The sequence below is a fragment of the Primulina huaijiensis genome, chromosome 1 (assembly GCF_012295235.1).
Source record: "Primulina huaijiensis isolate GDHJ02 chromosome 1, ASM1229523v2, whole genome shotgun sequence".
Classification (NCBI taxonomy): Eukaryota; Viridiplantae; Streptophyta; class Magnoliopsida; order Lamiales; family Gesneriaceae; genus Primulina; species Primulina huaijiensis.
This window is the reverse complement of record NC_133306.1, coordinates 22988302-23010067: the sequence shown is the minus strand read 5'-3', so window position 1 is coordinate 23010067 and position 21766 is coordinate 22988302. Positions and strand designations below refer to the sequence as shown.

General features: G+C 32.2%; 2 protein-coding genes and 1 long non-coding RNA gene across 3 annotated transcripts; all 3 read right to left on the bottom strand.

Annotated features, from left to right (window-relative positions):
• Positions 1 to 2485: 2485 nt before the first annotated feature.
• On the bottom strand, positions 2486 to 5778 carry LOC140985855 (uncharacterized). Its single transcript, XM_073453809.1, has 3 exons — positions 4758 to 5778; positions 3593 to 3767; positions 2486 to 3037 (listed from the first exon to the last, which is right to left on the bottom strand). The coding sequence occupies exons 1-3, from the start codon at positions 5517 to 5519 to the stop codon at positions 2559 to 2561; spliced, it is 1416 nt and encodes a 471-aa protein (XP_073309910.1). The 5' UTR covers positions 5520 to 5778; the 3' UTR covers positions 2486 to 2558.
• Positions 5779 to 12201: 6423 nt separating this feature from the next.
• Positions 12202 to 14479, bottom strand: LOC140963742 (uncharacterized). Its single transcript, XR_012172750.1, has 4 exons — positions 14219 to 14479; positions 13048 to 14128; positions 12863 to 12946; positions 12202 to 12775 (listed from the first exon to the last, which is right to left on the bottom strand). It is a non-coding gene; the product is annotated as an uncharacterized lncRNA (long non-coding RNA).
• Positions 14480 to 16122: 1643 nt separating this feature from the next.
• LOC140985807 (serine/threonine-protein kinase D6PKL2-like) lies at positions 16123 to 20047 on the bottom strand. The gene is made up of 3 exons (XM_073453743.1): positions 19863 to 20047; positions 17149 to 19089; positions 16123 to 17052 (listed from the first exon to the last, which is right to left on the bottom strand). The coding sequence occupies exons 2-3, from the start codon at positions 18936 to 18938 to the stop codon at positions 16212 to 16214; spliced, it is 2631 nt and encodes an 876-aa protein (XP_073309844.1). The 5' UTR covers positions 18939 to 19089; positions 19863 to 20047; the 3' UTR covers positions 16123 to 16211.
• Positions 20048 to 21766: the final 1719 nt, after the last annotated feature.

The following is a 21766-nucleotide window of genomic DNA, read 5'->3' as shown; positions in this document are numbered from 1 at the left end:
ATTGTACATCCAATAGATAAGTGTAATCAATCTCATAGATGTATACAAAAGTGAACATGATGAGTGAATATTATATCATAACTATATTTATATAAATCTATAAATTGAAGACGTTCTCTCTAAAAAGCCCAATTAAAAAGCCCAATAGTTTTTATGCAAGCTATTAAGTGAGTTAATGGACCTAAGAGCAATATGTGATTACAAATTGGTCCACAGTTAATGGGCCTTCAAATATTTACAATGTGTGTGATGAAATACATTATAGAGGTGTTTGTTAAAAAAGAAAATGGACCAGACCCATTCTTGCAAATCTTCCGAGATTGTTAAATAAAAGATAAAATTGCAATAATTAAGTTGGTTTATTTTTTGTTTTAGTTTTGTAATTTGTCGTTTTGTAACTTTGATTTTTTTTGTTTGTTTGTTGTATTAGTCATGTACTCATTTTTAAATCCAACTCTGTTTTTGCATTAAGCCAATATCCACAAATATTATTTATTTTGTATCGATGCGCTTTTACTTGGCTCATGTCGTGAAAATATAACTATATTATATAGATTAAAATCTATCCGAACAAAAACCGAAGAAAACAACGAGCTTTTATCATCTCATTTTGAAATATTTGACGTTTGTTTTGTTTTACTTTTCATTTATTTTTTTTATATTTATTTAATGTGTGTATTTTAAGCTCATTTCTTGTTCCAAAACCTATGTAAGAGAGCATAAATACTAAATAAGTTATATTCTACGAGTTTAGTTGTTTCTAGTTAAAAAATGATTGGAAAAAACAAGTTATTAGATGACAACCGAACATTTACAAATTATATAAGACAAATCCAAAACAGTTTTCACGAGTAAAATTATAATTTTTCATTCTATGAAATTTAGATCTTAATTTTTGGTAATTTTTACGTGGGCCATATGCTAATTTTTTTGTACGGAACAACATAAATTTTTAAAATAAATAAATTATCTTCGTCCATAATTAATTAACTGTAATATATTTTAGAAAATTCATCTTTAAAATCCTTAATTTAATATAATATCTAGATTTTGTACAGAAAAAATTACGTGATACCAAAAAAAAAAAACTATTAAATAAAAAAAAACTTATTTATATTGCACACAAATGTGTGCATAAATAATATGACAAAAAAATAAGCATTAAAGTAATTATTAAAACAAATGTACTAATGTTGTACAACTTTTATAGAGTGGATCAATAAATTATCCATATCACATGTTAACAACTTAATTCTAACTGTAAACGAACTTTTTGTTTAAATACGATAATAATCATTTGTCCCACCGAATTGGTTCGGAACCGACAGTACAAAGATTATTTCAATTGAATATTGTTTTATTTGGTGTGGGCCTAATTATTGAATGTGGGTTCAAAATTTATTCTTGTTTTCGCATGCATCAAACACTTGCTAATTAGCCCAGTTAAATAAATTTTACCAGCGGATTGCTTTTTTTTTTTTTTTTTAGAAATTTTTTTTTTTTTACGATTTTATATCGAACAATGATTTTGTAGGACCGATCGCTTGTCACTTTACAAAAAGTTATAGTTGGTGATAATAGTATAATTTAAATCTTTTAAACCGCACAGCAGCAGGAGCACCACATTTCGATCGTTTTACCAAACAAGGACAATTGTTGCACCCAAAAGATTTAAAAACTATTTCATCAATTAGCTTACACATGTTCTTTGAGCTTATTTTGAAGTAAAAATAAAAAACTGACAGAAGGATTTTCAAATCCAAGATTTGAATATGTATCATTTGTTTGATTCCTTTCCAGATTCAACGAGTTTCATCAACCCAGAAAAAAAAAGATTAAAGCCAAAATTGAGAATTAATCAAACTCAATCTATTTATAAAATCTCAAAAAATATTAGTTTTCTTCTTCTTCTTTTTTCCAAGTTTACTTATGTTGTCCAAATAATAATGAAAAATGGTTGACTAATTAACTAAAATGTATGGGTTGGGCCATCTATTTGGTAGTTGAGCCTTATCAATCTACTTCGCTTTCAATGATATAAATATACATTTTTTATGACGTACATATCGCAACAAATCTTACCCAAATATTAATCACACGTCATTTAAATAGTTTATAAATATAAAAATTCATATAATCTTTGAAAAATTAACCGGTTTAAGTAATATTTAAACTTGGATTCGTTCTAACTTTGGAAAAAAGCGTGGAATAATTAATGTCGAAAATGTCACAACTTAGCCTAAATTTTAAACTATTTTATTCCATATATGCGCAACAATGGATGTTACTTTTTATCTACTTCCGGGCATCTTTCAAAAATAATTTTTTTTAAGAAATCTTCTTTTTTATATTGACGACCCTTTGATTCTTAATATTTTATATTAATAACTAACATACTTTATTAAAAAATTTAATCGCAAGATATTTGATAGTAAGAAATATTATTTTGCATGTACAAACCATCACAGATAATTAATACATAAAAAAGGTAAAAAAATAAATTTTATATGAAAATTATATTTGAATTCCGAAAATAGCAACCAAAAGTGTACAAGGAATCATGTGCAATCATGATCCATGCAAAACAATTCTCCATGCAATTCTTCCACAAACATTCCAAACAATTCAAGCTCGAACTCGGCTGCGATCTCTTCCACCACTTCCTGAGACCCATTCCATCCATCAAAATCCATCTTGAAATCCAGAGCAATCATCCTATCAAGGGTATCGAACTCTACTTCTTTCCATGAACCCAACCGATTGAAAATTCTACCGAAAACGACTTCTTTATTACCCCTGAGAGCTATTTTTCCTTTTTCCTCGACTATCGGTTGAGTGGCGAGGTTCTTCAGGTTTATCGACATCAAGAAGGCTTCGTTCCTTGACAAGGGTTCGTCGTCTTGGTCGGGTTCTGTTATTGTTTCTTGGTCGAATTCTTCATCAGAACTTTCGAGCATCTTTCTCTCTAGTTCTACTGGATCCAATTCTGCAAGTTTTTCAAATCTTCTGAGCCTGTATAGTAGCTGTTGTTTTGCTCCTACATGATCAATCACAAAATAGGTAAAAACGATTGCTGTAATTTACATATATATACACGTACATAATTGACGTATATACATATACATACATGTACACACAATACATCGATATGCATATACATATATAGATAGATATACATATATATATGTATATATATTGTAAACAAGGTTACATTAAAAAGACATCAACACAATAATAGAATGTATAATTATCCTTGTCGATTTCCCAATTCAATAATGGCGAAAGGACCCTAGCATTTATCACGCGGGGCATTAATGTACATTTTCTATTTACTCTCTTGCGAAGACAAAAACGTGTCACGTGTGACTGTGAACTGATGCACGCGTTATAGCAGTTGTACTAAAAGCGCATGTGTATGTTCCTGATCACGTTTTGTTGGACTTTAGAAAAACAGTCAAAATCAGATGAATACGAATAATTTTGACCGTGTATAAACGACCGGGCATGTTACTCTTTAAAATTTTAGTACATACTTATGTTATGTAACATAATAATAAAAAAATTCAATATAGTTTGTAAAAACATCACTTACTTTGAACATTTGCGTAACTCCCATCGAGATCATGATCACCTTTTTCCGATTCTTCTCCGGTTTCATGGCCATCCTCATCCTCGAACGGGGGATCCAATATCGATACCGGACTACAATGTTCTTTATCTTCATCTGCTTCGTCTTTCAGACTTTTGGTTTTATAATTTTCTTTTTCCTATTGAAATAAATGAAAAGTTATTATGATTATTGACATATTCTATCGATGACGATAGCATTGTCATAATTTTTTTATGATATAGAACAATTTAATTAGAAATAAAGCTACCCAAATTAAAACTAAAAATTATGCAATATACAATATTTTCCCTAGACATTTACCTAGTATTTTCCATGATAATGAAGTGGGAAAGCCTGAATGTCGACATGTCGAGTGCGACTACTCATACATATAAAATTAATAATTGTGCATACTTAATGTGGGAAGTTATATGATTGGTCAAATATTAAAACAAAATTAATATTTGTCGTTTAGTTTTGGGAGACAAAACCAATTTTTTTAAAAAAGATTTGATATCGAAAGTACGTAAATGTATATTCAAAGAAATAAAGTGATTACTCAAAACTCCAAAAAAAATTGGACTGTCGATAACGTTAGAGAAACATTCAAGGGTATATTGGTCATTTTATTAAGACATCCAGTCTCCAATTCAGACCTTACCGACAGTACTAATAAACAAGTCAAATGTTTGAAAAGTTTTCATTATTAGTTTTAACAAATTCTTGACAAATTATTAAATACAAATATATATATATATATGCCAGCTTTGTATGTAATAAAAATGGACGATCTAAATATTTAATCTGTACATATAATTAGTCTCTATTTTAAAATTAAAAATGCTGACCTTCATGTATGTATACACATATTAAAATATTGAAAAACACACTAATCCCTTCATATTTCACTGTTGAATTCATAAATTCTGCTAAAAAAAATAAAATTATAAAATTTATTGTTAAATTAAATTTAAAGATTACGAAGTTCCATCACAAATTAGAATTAAATTGATTATTCCTTTCATAACGAATCATTTTCAAGAATAATAGTAAATTATTAAAACAATTAATAATAATAATAATAATAATAATAATAATAATAATAAAATGTTCTGGAAAAAGAAGTGAATATAGAAAAAGTGCAAACCTGTGTTGCGGGCAGACGGGGAGAAGCCGCAGGCGAGCAGAACTCCGGCTTCTGGACGCCGGCGCTTCCTGAGCACGACGGGCTTCGGCGCAGAGAAAATCTGAAAGGGCTTTCGCAAAATAGCAAGTCTTCGGAGATAAAATCATTTTCCACTCTCTCTTCCAAGCTACGATACCTGCAACTACTGGTTGAGGCCTCCAATTCAGTCGCACGGTAATCGCAGGAGCACGAAATCCTCACATTTTCGTCAGTTATTCCCTCCAATTCTTCCTGGTAATTCGTCGAAATTTGGGTTTCGTTATTCCCAATAGCACGCTTTTTATTCTTGCTCAGATCCTTGAGTCTTTTGAGCAAGGAACCAAACAGTCCAAACCCAGCTTTGTTGGTTTTCGACTGCCGTTGCTTCTGAATCCTCATCGCAGCTTCGACAAGAATAGCGGCGGTTCTGGACGGGACATGGAGGAACACGGTGGCGCCTCCGCGTGGAGACTTACAAGGGCTCTTGAGCGGAGACGGAAAGGGGGATCTTCTCAAGTCCGGCGAGTTCTGAAACGACAGGAAACAAGCATGCTTGCATAAACTCCCGGGTTTCGTAAAGCAAGTGGGAGCTGATTCAATGGGTTTCTGCTTTCTGATCTGTAACATGGTTTTCTGAGTTGGGTTCTTCAACTGGGATCGCCTCTCCGCGATGTAATTCTTCAAGCGAAATGGTTCCTGATTCTCTTTCAGCACTTCATGCAGCAACTGCTTATGATCAGCCATTACAGACAATTTTTACTAAAAAGGCCGGTTTGATGAAAGACAAACGATTACAGAAGGTGAAGAAGAAGTGCTAGGAATTGGGGGTTTTATAAATGGTGTTGGATTTGAAAATGTTTCAGATGGATATCTAGACCTCGACCTGAGAGGGATTTGAAAAGTGGGGCGAGTGAGATTGAAGAAACAGTAATTGCGAGGGGACAGAAATAGAGAGAGAAATCGGAAGATTTTGCTGATTCAAAGATCGAGGCAAGGTCGTGTGATAATTTAATTTTTCAATCTATATATTTTAATTCCAATACACAATTTGTCACCCTTGTTTAAATAATTATATTATTAATTGATTCCAAGAATTATTCAAATATTTTAGATAAAATAAGCAATTTTAATTCCACAAAGTTCCAGAATTAAATTTAAATATTAATAGGTACAAACGAAGCAAAATATATGGAAATAATATTTCATTTCTTGGTTATTATTGGCAGGGCCTTTTGGTTTATTTTTATCATATACAAATGTTTCTAAATGATGACCAACTTTTTAAGTGTAGGGTCGATGAAGGCACCAATTTCATTATTTCTCTGTCTTCATCAATAAGAATGAAAAAATATTTTTTAATTTTAAAAAATGAAATGATAATTAAAAGTTTGTCAAAAATCATTCTTCTTTTTCCTGAATCTAAATTCAGTGAGCCTAAGACTGATCAGTTTTACGAAAATATTGATTTATCTTAATTATATTTGTCGTAAAGACTATCATCATGATCACTATGTGGAGTTGGGTGGTTGTATTATTTAACAAAGTATTTGGATTTATAGATTTTAAGTCGTAAATTGAATTTCAAATCAATTTGATTGTTTGTAGAAATTTATATTGCTTGAATTTTAAATTCATTATGTAGATAGTGATAATTGCAATGTACATGACATATTTTAAAGATGAACGTGAATCTAATTTTTTCATCCAAATACAATAACCACAAAAATTTCAGCTTAAATAAGTGATATTAATATTAAAAAAATATGTAATTAAAACAATAAATTTTTATCGAGTCAACATTTTTCAAATATATGACAGTCTACAAATCATCACGTTGTTATTGTAGCCATCATCACAATGACAAAAGAAATCATACCTAAATTATCATGTAACAAGTCATAAATGGTACATCTATTTTCAAAGTTGGTTCGTGCTACGAAAGAGTTTCATACAAAAGGTTCTTTCGGGAAAGGGAAAAAAAAAAAAACAGATAATGATTACACAAACAATTAAATGAATTTGGCATATAAAAAATATAGGATTTTTTTATATTCTTTTTGGTAGAACTCTCTTTTCCTAACACGTTCAATTCGGTCCCCTTATTTCGATACATCCATTCTACTTCAAAAATATTGGTTATCTCATTTTGTTATCTTTTCTATCGAATAATTCTGAATTTTTGACAATTCGAATCGGTCGGTGACGGAACAAGGCTGTTACGTCTCCATGGCTCAATTCAAAAACCTTGAGTTTCCTTCTTATAGAGCATATGGACAACAGGTAGAATACACTACAGTTGAAAGCCCCCATGGAGGAAGCAGTACGAGTGTGCTGCCTGCAGCGTATGAAATACAAAACCAAAACGCATGCGTGAAAAGGCCACTTTATACACCAAATCATATGCAAATGGGATTGTACCCTTTTTCTTTATGCCTAATCCATTCCCAATCTTCGGTACCCAAAAACTAACTTTAATTCAAAAAAAAAAATACTTATTTTTCTTTTAACGTACAACTTCATGAAATACAATATCTTTGTGCATGATTCGAATACTATCACTCGAAAAAAGTGATAGTCGTGTCATACCATTTTATTTTAACCTATGGTGCCTTTCAATTGGAGCGTATAACAACTTCCTTGGTATAAAAAATAATAATATAGTTTTATGGTACGAATAGGAAATTTTTTATTTATTTGGTTGCACGATAGACTTTATTTTTAAGAATTTGAGTTTTTCTATTTTTGTCCATTGCGTGTGACTTTTATTCTGAAGTGTTAGATGCAAACAATTGGCAATATTTATATGGTTCTCTTGTATGGTTTGGTTTTAAAAATTTTTGTATCAATTTTGAATAATGTGGTCTGGAAATTTATATCGGTTTAATTTTTGGTTTAAAGTGTTAAATTATGTAATTTTTCACTGTTTATTTTGTTATTTATAAGATGCGAGGATCTAAGAAATTCAGAATTTTGATTTATATAAGGTGTCTTTTTTCCTTTTGGATTTGATTTGACAAATTTACTAATTTTGATATCAATAAAATATTTTTTCTAATTTATATTTGGACGCTTATTTATTTATTTATAAGTTGGGCTCGAGAGAATAACAGTGGAGCGATAGGAGAACACGTTTAAATAATGTTGAAGTCGTTTCTTCCAAAATTGTAAAAATGAGCAGTGATAATTTGAATTTGATTTTCTAGTATAAATTGTATGGTCTTTTTTACTAAAAGTTTGTCATTGATGAAATTGTTTTTATGATTACGGTTATCTTTCGAATTTATAATATAATATTTTGGACTAAAATAATATTATCAGAAAGTGATGAAAAATTGAATTAATTAATTTTTTTTTTGCTTTAAATTTTAAATATGTTTTAAATAAAAAACCGTCGCTAATTAGTGACGGTTTATCTACTCAAAACCGTCGCTAATTATATGCAGTGACTTTTCCAATGGTTTACGTTCCATCACTAAAACCGTCGTTATGCTAATTTGATTAGTGACGGTTTTAGCGACCGAAAAAACCATCACTAATTAGAATTTTTTTTTTATAGTGAATTGCTATTTTATTAAAGTAACTTTTGAATTTTATTTCTATATTTTAATTATTCAATACGCGACGTCTGATTATTTATATGTATGCTTTAAATTTTAATTTTAGATCTATTTTTACCATCTCCGATTTAAGTCAAATCACATTTTATACCATTTTTTTTTTTGGGAAAACAAAAAATAGGACATAAAAAGCACGTAAATTTTTATTTTTTTCCAAAAAAAAATAGATTTATAGCATAAAATATAATATAAAAAGCATTAATCCTCCCAATAATTCGAATGCTTTTTTATTTGTAATTTTATTTTAAAACACAAAGAAAATGGGTGGAAGTAGTTAAGAACGAGTTCAAAGACAGCTGTGAGAACATAATGAAACAAAGTTTGTCTTGTCAGAAAGTTTATTAATTTATTTAATTGTGGAGACACTGTTAAATTTAATTTATTGTTATTGTTATTTTAATTTGAATCGCACAAAGATAATTAATCAGGTGAAATGAGCGAAATTGTACATAGGTCATTTATTTAATCTGAAAATTAAAATTATTTATCTCTTAATTACTAACTTAAGTTAGAATAATTTGATATATTTAATGATTCCCGACACATTTGTCTACTTAAAGACACCATCGTAAGTCCATGCTAATTAGTAATTACCTGTCAATTTGTAATTAACTAAACACGTTTACTCGAATTTTATCGTTTGTGGGATTTGTCCTAAGTAGCTATTTTAAATTAAGAGAACTTAATTTTTTAATAGAGTTAATTGATTAATTAATTAATTACATGATTTCTATGACCGGGAGAGCTGAGTATCCAATGCTGGAGGCCTAAGTCAATTCACCTTCACCCCTCGTTATTTATTTAAATTTTAAGGACATCATGGGGATATTCAAATTCATATTTACATCGAATATTCAATCAAACAAGACATTTTCTTCTGAAATATTTAAAAAAAAATTGGCGATTTTTATTCGTTCGGACAATAATGATACGATGTTAATATCTTGAACAATATTAGTGCATTCTATGCTACACTCAGTGAATTTGGAACGATGTGCCCTGACTTTTGTTTTGCTGCAGGCCACAAACATTTGCCACCCGGCTAATTTGTCCTTTTCCAACTTTATTTTATTTCATTTGAAATGAATTTGTCGGGCGTTGGGACATAATCGACAATCCATGCACGTTTCCTAAATCTTAGTCGCCACAAAATATAATTAGTTAATCAATGTAAGCTGCTAATTTTTTCCTTAAAACTTTGAAATATTCGCTATAGAGTTAGTTTTTTCAAATTTAAATTTATTAAATTTGCATAATCGTCATGGTAATATTTTCAAGTAAATGTTTTGTAAGGTTCCATACGCCGAACAATTAAATCATACGATACATATATTTTTATAAATTTACAAAAAAATTTACATATTATTATATTGTACACAAATTTAGATGCTAGCTTCAATCAAAATTCGTTGACACACGGTGCAATGAGATACAAAATATTCACGAATTTGTATGCAAAAAAATATAATTTTTCGAGTAAAATAGTAATGTTTAATGTGTTGAACGAGATGCAAACAAAACAAAACAAAATATATTTATATAACAATCAGACGATGGCTGTCCTTAGACAAATTAAAAGTCGCATGTTTAATTCTTTGTTCGTTTCCCTATCGTGAGGAATTTTCGGTCCATGATAACATTATTTGGCAAATAAAATAAAATACTAATTTTTTTAATATAAAGTTAAACTCTTTTTAAATTGCGATGTAACAGAAAATGATAAAAACTTGTGAATTAGAGAGTAAGGTGACAACCTTCAGCTCAATTCTATTATTGTTATATGGTTAGATGTTAACGATTTGGTACCGAAAATAAGAAATGATTTTTGAGACTTCCAAGATAATTCAACTCTAAAAGTTAGATCTAAGGAGATGATTATCCAAGTCGATATATATAACTTATAAGGACTTAATTCAACATATGTGGAACATCTAACACACTCCTTCACATCTTCATCCCTGAAGTTTGAAGTTTACAAAACATTATCGGGTGGTCCATAGGATAGTCCAACACATAACGGTGAACCTTGACTCTGATACTATGTTAAGATTGAGAGTTGAATATAACTCAACCCCAAAAGCTAACTCAGGTGAATAATTATCTAAATCGATATACACAACTAACAAATACTTAATTTTGCATATTTGTTTTATCTAATGTTTTGCTTGAATTCTATAATAATTAGAGTTATATATCATTTTGTTATCCATATATATTTTTATTTATTATCTCCATATAATATTTTTATTATTTTTAGATTTGTAACTATAAAACAAAAAAAAATACAGGTAAAAATATACAATTTGAAAAGTTTTTTCCGAGGACAAAAACATAAATAATATTTTCCACTAGATAAAATATAATAATTTTATTATTTTCACATTTTTTTACTATAAAATAAACAAATCCTACAGATAAAAATGATAAAAATTTATGCCGGGCTAATACCTGGCTTTGCCCATATTGTAGTTTGCTTTTAAAGTTGGAAAGTGTAACCATAAGGTTTCATGTTTCAAATAATATTTCAAACTTATATTTGATAATTTATATGAATAATTCATGTCTATCAATATTATATTTTTTAGATTTATATTTCATTCTGATTAAAAATCGATATGAGATTTTGGTCTGGCAGGGGTTTTTACATCAGTAGAACCCGCAGCAATTTCCTAATTTAATTTTTTTAGGTAAATAAAAATATATAACTAACTTTTTAATTCGTTTCAGTTCATTTGTTAGATTTTTTTATTAGATTAAAATTAGTATTATACGAAAGTCACAAATTTAGAATTTAGTCAAATAAAAAATATGCAATTCTCCTATTTGCTTTTATATGCCGAGTAAAAAAAATTGCAATTTTCGAGCGCTTGTTATTATAGCTAAGAAATTCGTAGCATAAAAAAAGAAGACAAAATTGAATCAAGTGGCTCGTGAAGACAAATCAGGATTGTGCAGAGTTTCTTCATCTCCTTTGGAAGTTGAGGCACTTGATACCCAAAGCTAAAATCGAAACAAAAATCATCACAAAAACCAAATGCATCACGCCAACAAAGGGTAGAAAATCATGATCATAACCTAAGTTTTGTTTAAGGTAAGCTTTGACTGTCACAACACCAGCTCCAGGCACTTCTATTCCAGATGTTAAGCCCTCCACCGAGAACACCAGTAATACCATCTCCACCATATGGGAATTTGCTGCAATGACATGCATTAATTCTTTTCAGTGACTATGATTGATAAAAGTATATATAGGGTGAAGTAGACTAAGCACATGAAAATGAAGTAGTAGAACCAGAAGAATTACACAACGGTCCATTCGAATCTGATAATCGAGTATAGTATAAGAACATATAATATTATAGTTTGAACTGCTACATATATCATCTCTATGGCCACCTGCAAGAAAAACAAATTCAAACTGAAGTCTTTTATATCAAAGAGCCGAGCTTTAATCTTGTTCTTTTCAAAAGGATGGATTGTTTTCGGACGAAAACTTCCATGTCTTTATATTATAATCTCTAACTAAACTTAAGGGTGCGACTTAAATGTTTACCCTGCGTAGTAATATCAGGTTTTGAACTGCCTAGTGCGACATAAGACACTCCAGTTTTCTAAATTTCCAATAAAAACTACCGAATACATTGTATAACATGAATATGCAGATTAATTTTTCATGTTATTCTTGATACCTGTGAGAATGCATAAGGAAAAGCAGAATACATTCCAGCAGCACCTTCTCGATAAAAAACCGTTCTCCCAGAGAAACAACGCTTTGCACAGAGTTGCTGTTGCTGAACGCCAGAAATAGAAAGCAACCAAAAGATTCTGAGGATCATGTAGTTTTCCTCTCTCAAAAAATGTTACATTTAGACCGCCGGTAAAATGCAAGTTACGGCAACATATTGGAAAATTAAATGGCGAACTTACGTCTTCTGTCCCTTTTTCCAAACGATGGCACGAAATATAAAACCGATCATGATGGTCATGAAAAATTGGATTGGATTATATCGAGGATTCCTTCAATAAGACCAGAACTGCTTCCAGAAACAATCTTTTGCACTGATTGAAAAATGGTTGAGAGTACCTGTACGTCGTAGGGTAGAAAAGATCCTTGGATCTTGGTGGAGGTGTGCTTAGTTCTTTTATAAGTTCTTGATTACTCCTGAAAAAATGTAATGCAATGGGAAATGAGATTCAGATTAGCTTGCAACAATAAAATCAAGAAATAAAGATTTCCTATTTGACTTGCTGATAAAGGGAAGAATTTGCATAAATGCCTGCAAAATCCACTCCAAGTTGATTTTCTACTGCTGGAGTGCTGATATCCAACATCCAGGTGGCTGGATTATACCCGTTCTTGATCTTAGGAACCCCGGGAAGTGCCTATTGAGTAAGATCAAAATGATGGTAATAATTACAAGAATACAAGGTTGGTAATACCACGCTTGATTTCTGAGTGACAATACTCACTTCAAATTATTCTATCAGCTTATGGGATTGGTGACCGGGTGATCAGGCATAAATGGCTCGTCCTCCACTCTTTATCAGAAGGAGCTGTACCAAATGCTCTGTTTATTGCTGAGACGCTCGATGGACAGGCCTAGGTAGAATGATACAAAAAAAAAGGTATGAAGATTTGATAATTTGTACTATACATCATCAAAAGCTTCGAATATATCTATACTCTCGGTTGATGAATCGTGCAGACAACGGTTCTGCCAGTTTCCACCATATTTCTCACAGCACGCATGACAATAGCGGCAGCTCTAGCATCGAGACCAGATGTTGGTTCGTCCATGAAGATGATGGAGGGGTTTGCAAGCAACTCTACCGCGATGGTTAGCCTCTTTCTTTGTTCGGTTGAAAGGCCATCAATCCCAGGTTGCCTGACTAGCGAGTTTCTTATGGGATTAAGTTCCACCAGTTCCATTACTTCTTCCACAAACATCTTTAGTCGAGATGGTAAAGAAAAGGTATAATTTGTAAATCAAATTTTGTTCCATTGGAGTACAAAAAATCACAGAAAAAAAGTTAATGAGACGGTACCTTTTGTTTTCGATTCTCTATTTCTACTGGCAACAGAATATAAATCTTGAAATAGATTCATGTCACAAGAAATGTAAGTACCCTTAAACCATCATCAAGCTCCCCAGCAAGTGAGAGCAATAATGACGTTTTTCGGGCACAAGGATGATCCAATAACAGTATAACAGGACCATCCTGATTAGCAAAAACTTGATATTTACACAAACCAAGGAAGTGATGGTCAAATATTTAAGAGAATCGACACAAATTTTAAAAATAAATTGATGCTTTGATAATCCCATTAACATCTTTTAGTATTTGAATGTTTTTTTTTCTTTCGAAGTGGCTATCCGCAACAGTACCAATTTTTTTCCTTCGAAGTGGCTGGCCGCAACAGTATCAAAACACTCTGTGATCCATTACCACCCAAAATACAGAAACAGAATACTTCTATTACTTTCTTGAATGTTATGCTAACGATTCAATAAGTGTGATCAAAGAAGAAAAGACCCATCTAAAAATTCTGATCAGTACTCATTATAAGAATCAAATAGTCATGCACGGTTGATCCAAAGTACGTCGGAATATGCCTCAATAGAATTCACTGCTGCACTAAACAAAGTGGGCAGTGCTCTTTTTCCAACATACACGTCTCCATCAACGGACAAATGCTCGTACCTTATCTCGATTTTTGTTGCGTCTATTCCCACCCTAATGAGAACCACCATACAACACTTTCCATCAAGAATCCATTGGCACACAAATATTAGATCATCATTCAAGAACAAACAAGCAGATCACCTATGAATGCAGCTCACCAGCCTTTGTAGAAACCTCTCATAGTGATCCTCGACAGCTTTATGAATTTTATCCATCAAAAGTTTCTTCTCATCGTGTCCGAGCTTCCGTACATCGATCTAATTGGCTTTCACCTCCCCATTTTCGATGTCTGCAGCCACACGTCTTGCAAGCTTAGCCGCCCAGAATATGTCCAAGTATGATGACTGCTAACTTTTCTATCCAGATCATCTCCAGCCAAAATCGAGGCCATTTACCGTTGCAACAATCTTTAATTTCGTAAATAGATCAATATATGTATGTCTGAATCCACCGAAGCTATATATATGTACAGGCATATGTTAAGCTTGCGCTCACATTACGTATCATATAATATATTCAATATTATATGTTAAATATTAACAATATATTTTATTTTTTAAATAATTAGTTTATTTATTCTTTTTATATATAAAAATGAATTTTCTCATATATTTAATATCATTGTGATTTTTATATATTAATAAATTAATAAGTTATTTATCCTATCTATCATAAATGCTTAGAATTACTAATATATACATAAAATTAAATTTGAATATCTATATAATATAAGGGAAATTTTGGTAAAAAAAATTTTGGTGTCCCTCTAATCCGTTCAACTATTTTATATAGTATGGATGTTTGGTTGTGCTTTTCAATTTAGACGATTTATTTTAATTTTTAAGTTCTTTTTCCCAAAAAAGATATTCTGATTAATTTTTCATATTTAAAATTGTCTAATCCAGACACTAAAAGTAAATAAATTTCAACACACACACAAAAGTCAAAGCATTTCACAATAAACATACAACATTACAACTTTAACATTAAAAACATAAATCTTGAAAATGAATTGTTTTACCCCAAAGGAAAACTACACCATGCATTTCTTGTCACCAAATCTCTAATAATTAGCCAATGACTTGTATGTTAATGATCGTATGAGTAGGGGTGTAAACGAACCGAGCACGTTCACGAACTTTTCGAACCGGTTCGAATAATATTTAGTTCGAATTCGAGCCAAACTCGAACATGTTCGAATATTTTTCGAATCGAATTCGAGCTAAAATTATATTGTTCGATTGTTCGCGAACCTTAGCATTATATTTAAAAAATAAATAAAATATTATTAAGTACATATATATATACATATATATATATAGTAAAAACTTGTGTGAGACAGTCTCACGGGTCGTATTTGTGAGACGGATATCTTATTTGGATCATCCATGGAAAAGTTCGAGTTTCGAATCGAGCTTCGAATATGTTTATTCGGATTCGAGCTCGAATACTGAAAAAATCTTAAAATTCGATTCGATTCGAGCCCTACGTATGAGACATCGTATTCGAGACTTGGATTTTTCCATGAATTAAGCCAATGTTTTCAATTTGATTCTTTTGAAAATGTATCCAAATTGTAATTTATTAAATACCAGATACAAAGATGCCGTTTGGTTTGATATTTTTTCTCGTTTGACTCAATTTGGCTTTGGTAATCGAGCACCCTGACTTACGAATCATGAGATAAAGAGTAGATATGCATGACTCCCGGAATATGTAGCCAATGTACATCTACGGAACCAAGGTCGAAAAGATTGAAAAAACCTTTCAAATAGGTATGAAATGAAGTATTGACATTTTGATAGAATTTTATTTTAGATAATTTATTTATAATTTATTATATTTATTATTTATTTAATATTTAATTTAAGAAACTCTACCCATCTATTAGACGAGATTTTACGAATGTTTCGAGGAGAGAACAAATAGTTATTTTTTTGTTCGACCCGTCGCTGTCTCGGCTGTGCTACCGGAGTTGAGCGACGGCCCTTCCACTCGGCACCGTCGGATTTTGTAAATCTAATATTAATAGATTCTAGTTCATATCTCGCAACATTTTCAACAATACACATTTAACATGATGTTACTACAAGATGATGAAGTGCCCTGTTCGAATAAACATGTTTATGATCTCTTAGAACAACTCGAACTCAAGATGCTCTCCATCACCACCACAATTTACCAACTTCTCCCCCTGAGATGGGGCCATCGGCAAATGTTCTGACTCATGGAACTCGGGTATCTGAGGAGGCGTGGCACATCGTATAAGTGCCCAATTCAGGCCTTCGAAAAACGGGTGTCGTTTAATCTCAGCAGCTCCTGTTTCTGTACCCAAACGATACTTGGGGTCCTTCATCAGTAGTCCTCTGATGAGATCCCTGGCCTGAAAACTAACAATAGGGGTGTCCGGAAATTTGAGACTCTGCAACACCACATTAGTCAACGTCTCATCATTTCCAGAGCCTTTAAAGGGCGTCTTCCCGTAAAGTAGCTCGTACAGAAACACGCCAAATGTCCACCAATCGACAGCACTACCATGGCCTTCGCCTTTGACGATTTCTGGAGCCAAGTACTCATGTGTGCCAACAAAGGAGTTGGACCGTGCATCTGTTGGTTCTGCCACGAGCTGAGGTAACAATCTAGCTTGTGCTGCTGCTGCATCGGGTTTTAGCTTCCTCCTTGCACCTGAAGGTAGAAGCCTAGGACTAAAGCACGACATTTTACAGGAGGGGCCGCTACAAAAGGGGTCTATGCAATTAGACCCAGCACATGGTCCAGAGACTCGAGGTGGCTCGGGTATTGATGAAGATTTAACTAGAGTTGGGTTAACTGTACATCTAAGCGAAAGGTCAAAATCTGATAGCATAATGTGACCATCTTTGCGGACAAGAATGTTTTCCGGTTTAAGATCTCGATACACGATACCTAGCATGTGCAAATATTCCAGAGCAAGAAGCACCTCAGCCACATAGAATCTGCAAGAACCATATGTAGAAGGAATTAATAAAATGACCAACTTAAGAAACAGTTAATTGGTCTTAATCCATGATAATGGACCTTAAACTTCATACCTTGCCTCCTGTTCGGGGAAATATCGCCCGGGCTGCTTCTGCCGGAGGACATGTAGATCTCCACCAGGACAAAACTCCATAACTAAACATGATAAATTGTCCGACGTAAATTGGGCATAAAGTGTCGGGAGAAACGGGTGATCCAACATCTTCAGAATTTCTCGTTCCGTATGAGCTCTAGCCATCTTATTCCTCCTTGCCAAGAATTCGTTATCCATGACCTTTATGGCAAATAGGCAGTCTGCTCCTATCAATTCGGTAAGATAAACTGTACCAATGTCTCCGGAACCGAGTTTTTTAAACAAGTTAAAGTGACTCAGCCCCAAGAAACCATGTTGTGTAATGCGGCTGATTGCTTCCCAACTCACATCCTTAGACATATGAGGTCTGTTTCCAAGAGTTGATCCACTTAGATTGCTCTCTTCACTGAGGCTGGTGGTGCTACTACTAAAATCACAAACACTGCTTTTTGAGCTTTGGGAGATATCCCCTTTTGTTTTAACAACGAGAGTGCCTCTATTTTCCCATTGGGTCTGAACTCCAACTGGTTTGCTTTCATGGCTCATAATGCCAGTAAAAACTTCAGCACCAGTAGTTTCTTGGGGATCCTTGCTCAAATCCTTCAAAGAACATTGGCACTTGTGGCAGATCAAATCCCTAGGACCATTGTTCAGACCGCAACTTGCTTTGTAAGATATTTTAGAATCTATTTTCTTTGGTCTTTTTATGACAAGATTCTTGCTTATGATGATTGATTTGACTGCACGAGCGGTGCTCTTGGGTGCAGTCTGCAACTTTGATTTCCGTTTCAATTTGGCTGCTGTTTTACTCACTGGTTTCGAGTATGAGTAATCCATATTTGGGACACTTAGCACCTTATTTGAGACTGAAATTTTCTTGTCCGGCTTTGGAATACTATCACCACCACTATGATGGGGCAGAACTGAAACCTTCCTGTGTGCTTCTTCAACCATGCTTACAGATCCCACTATCTGCTTATCAGTTTCTAATGCAGGTGATATGTTGTCATGCACAAGAGAGGATTCTGCACCCTTAGGGAGTAAAGGAAGGGGAAAATGAGAAGAATGGGCACCTTGGTTCCTCGGCTTTGTCTCAGGCTCGTCAAAGTGCTGCGGAAGCTTTATGGAAGAACGATCGTCAATTTCTCTTTTCTCATTTGAAGCACATTTTGTGTCTCTTACGATTCGTTTGCCACCTAAACTAGGGCACGAACTTTGGGTTCCTAACTTCAGCACAGAATCTTGAATCATACCAGGTACCAAGTTTGAAGAATTTGAGATACTTTCTTGGAGCACCGGAAAATTTTTAATTTCCGACTTTCCATCTTCATTTACGGAGTAACCAGATTCATCAGCTTCTGTTACAACAGACCTGTACAATTCTGTGATTCTACTGGCTTCCGAGATCCTCGGAGATGCAGTAGTCATCGACAGCCGTTTCATGGCAGCCACCTCTGCAGCCTGAGAAATACAGAGTCCCCTGAGAGCTTGTTTCAAAGAGACGGGCTCGGAAAATCCTATCCCTGATGAATGAGAGCCAGCAACCCGCATAGGCTTCTTCGAAGCATTTCCATGAAATTCGGATAGATCTATACTCTTGGATGCTCTAAGATTGACAGCTTCGAAGAGCTTGTCAATGTCAGCTTTTAATAGTTTGCTTGATCCATTTTTTGTGTTTGGCAGCTTTTGTTCTTTTTCCAGTGCTCTAACACGACGAACTGTTTGATCCTTCAACTCCACTATTTCACATTTTCCACGAAAAGAACCCATTACTTGGAACGGCTATTTATGATTTGCCTGTCGCTTTCTCAAGAATGTTACAGATGAACTTCATGGAAAAGGGAGTCAGCATATAGATCATGAAGTTACAAAAGGAGTAAACGTTCCCACGATTAATTTTCCTGGTCTCCACCACGCATACCTGCAGGGACAATGGGGAATAATTCGAGTCACCAAGTTGTTTAGCATAGATTCTTCCCCTCAAAGATCCGCAAAATCAATATTTATGTGAAAATTTAAAGGTCATTTCATAACACATAGCATCATTCCACACATGCTCGGGACTGTGAATTTATCAACTGGGGGAGATATGTTGGCCGAAACGTGTATTTCTAGAAACATTACAAGTTAAATTTAAAACTTTTCTGTGACTACCCTGTCCAAAGAACAATCACAATAACAAAAAATTTCAAGCCAGCATAAGCCGAATATTCGGAAAACACAATAAAGATTACCACCTTTGAGTTTTTTCATCACTAAATTGTCAGATCACACCAAATTTCACCGAGACAAAATGTACGAATTTAAAAGAAAATGTAAAGCAAGCAGAAAGACTAATACGAAAAGAAAGTGTTTATCATGAATCAGATAAATCAAAACAGTGTAACAAAATGAAGAGAGAACCAAAACCAACCCAATAACTTCAAAAAAAATCATGAAAAAGATAGTATATCATTAATATTACCCATAAATTGGAATCCCAAGATCGGTAAACAATGTACAAGAAACAAGACATAAATGTAGATGATAGAAACATTAAACCAACACAATCTTCCCCTATAAAAACAAAACAAGCACAGAAATTTTAAAAAAACAGTTGCATTTTTCCAAGAAATGAAGCATCCGAGAGGAAAGTTGAAAACTTTAACAAAATAAAGAGCTCAGCAACGAAGAAATGTGGTAAAATCAGTGCACCTGAAGCCTTGAGAGATCCCCCTAGTCATTAAATTAACACAAAACAGTCCACAAAGGTAGCCATTTTTCTCAGAAATTGCTGTGGAAGCTCAAGGGGTCACAAAATAGAAAGAACCCTAAGGGGTTTTTATGATTCTCAGAAGGACAAAGATGTCGCTCTCACATCATTTTCCTCTCTCTTTCTCTGTAAAGACTATGTTTTTCGCCTTTCTATATTCCAAGAAAAAAATGTCGTAACAGTCAAAAATAATAATGTCCCGATTTACTTTAATATTTAATATTAAAAATTTTAAACAAAATGTATATAATTGGTTAGACTCGGGTCTCGGAATCCATTATTTTAAGAGTAAATTTGGTTTAAATTCTAACACCTAAAAGTTAAGCTTGTATTCACTTATTGTGAAAAAATTATGTGTTCGCACTCTTTAATGCACAAAAATACATCTCCGTTCCCTGGACTCATGTGTTTTTTATAGGAAGAAAATGAGTACAAAACATTAATATATATTATTGATATATGATATTTGAGTACCAATTGTTTCAGATTTGATACTAATATATGATTTTTAAGTACTCAAACGTATGTAGCAAACGTTGATATTAATAAAATTATTCTAATTTTATATTCAAAATCTTATCTTTTGTACAAAATCTAAAATAGTTAAATAATATTATAAATTAATATCATATTTTCAATGTTTTGTACCATTTTTATCTGTGAAAAACATGTGAGCCCGAGTTAGTGAAGAAACATTTTTCCGTATACGAGAGAGTGCAAACACATGTTTTTTTTCTAACATGAACTGAATGCAAAAGTTTTGGGGATTTAAAGAAAATTCACATTTATTTTAATGGTATTTTTTAAATATATTCATATTAATGATATATAATATGGCAATGGCACAACGTACATGTACAATTTTTTTGATAATTTATTTGATTTATATTTAAATTGAGGTAATATCATAATAGTAAAAATTAGTGAGGAGTCATTCTAAAGGTAAATTCTATGTTCGACAAAGTTTTATGTTTATGAGAGCTACTTCTAGATTCAGATAATTGGTTTCTTTAATGGGTCAAGCCAAAATGAGCATGTTTGTGTTCTAAATGAGAGGTAATTGTGCTTCACAAGTCTACATAATTACAAATAAATGATAAACTAATTTGTTAGTTTCGAGATTTACTCATTATAAATTAAATGATAATGATTGTGAGTTTCATTTTTATATATAAAAAAGATAAATGAACAATATGATATATAGCAAGTTATAATTGATTGATATAACAATTTGAGTTGATATTTTTTATAAAGTGAAAATAGCTACGATTAGTTGGAATACAAACTTATTGTGTAATCATGCTTGTTCGGACATGAGAACAACGTGTGATAATTCATACGTGCTTTTAAATAATTTATTTATCATTTAATAACTCGTGATAAAATTAAATTGAACAATTAGAATTTTAAAGTAAAGTATAAGAATTTTGCGTGTTTTTTTTTTACTTGACACTTATCTTCTTTATCAATTAAGTACAATTATAACATGGAAGAGATGTCTGGAAAAAAAAAAACAAAAAAAAACTTGCAGGAGAGATAAATATCAAATATATTAAATACATGGAAACAAATACAAACCCTAATTTTAATTTATATTAGCTCGTGATTTTTACTATATTAACAATTTTGAAAGTCGATTTGACTTTAGAAAAGTGCATCATTAAACAATGCCTTAATGAAGATAGCATCGGTCATGGATTGAGATTTTAAACACAAATTATATATTTTTTTACATTTTTAAAATTTTTTTCCTGAATATTATATTTAAAAAATTGTGATTTTTAGCATCGTGAATAAATTCTTCAACAATGAAAGAGTAATATAATGATATATATATATATATATA

Coding starts and splice junctions, on each gene's coding strand:
- LOC140985855 (XM_073453809.1), bottom strand. CDS start 5,519: ATGGCTGATCATAAGCAGTTGCTGCATGAAGTGCTGAAAGAGAATCAG. Junction 3,768..4,757: donor CCCGTCTGCCCGCAACACAG/GTTTGCACTTTT, acceptor TTATTTCAATAG/GAAAAAGAAAATTATAAAAC. Junction 3,038..3,592: donor GAGTTACGCAAATGTTCAAA/GTAAGTGATGTT, acceptor TTGATCATGTAG/GAGCAAAACAACAGCTACTA.
- LOC140985807 (XM_073453743.1), bottom strand. CDS start 18,938: ATGGGTTCTTTTCGTGGAAAATGTGAAATAGTGGAGTTGAAGGATCAA. Junction 17,053..17,148: donor TTCCCCGAACAGGAGGCAAG/GTATGAAGTTTA, acceptor TGGTTCTTGCAG/ATTCTATGTGGCTGAGGTGC.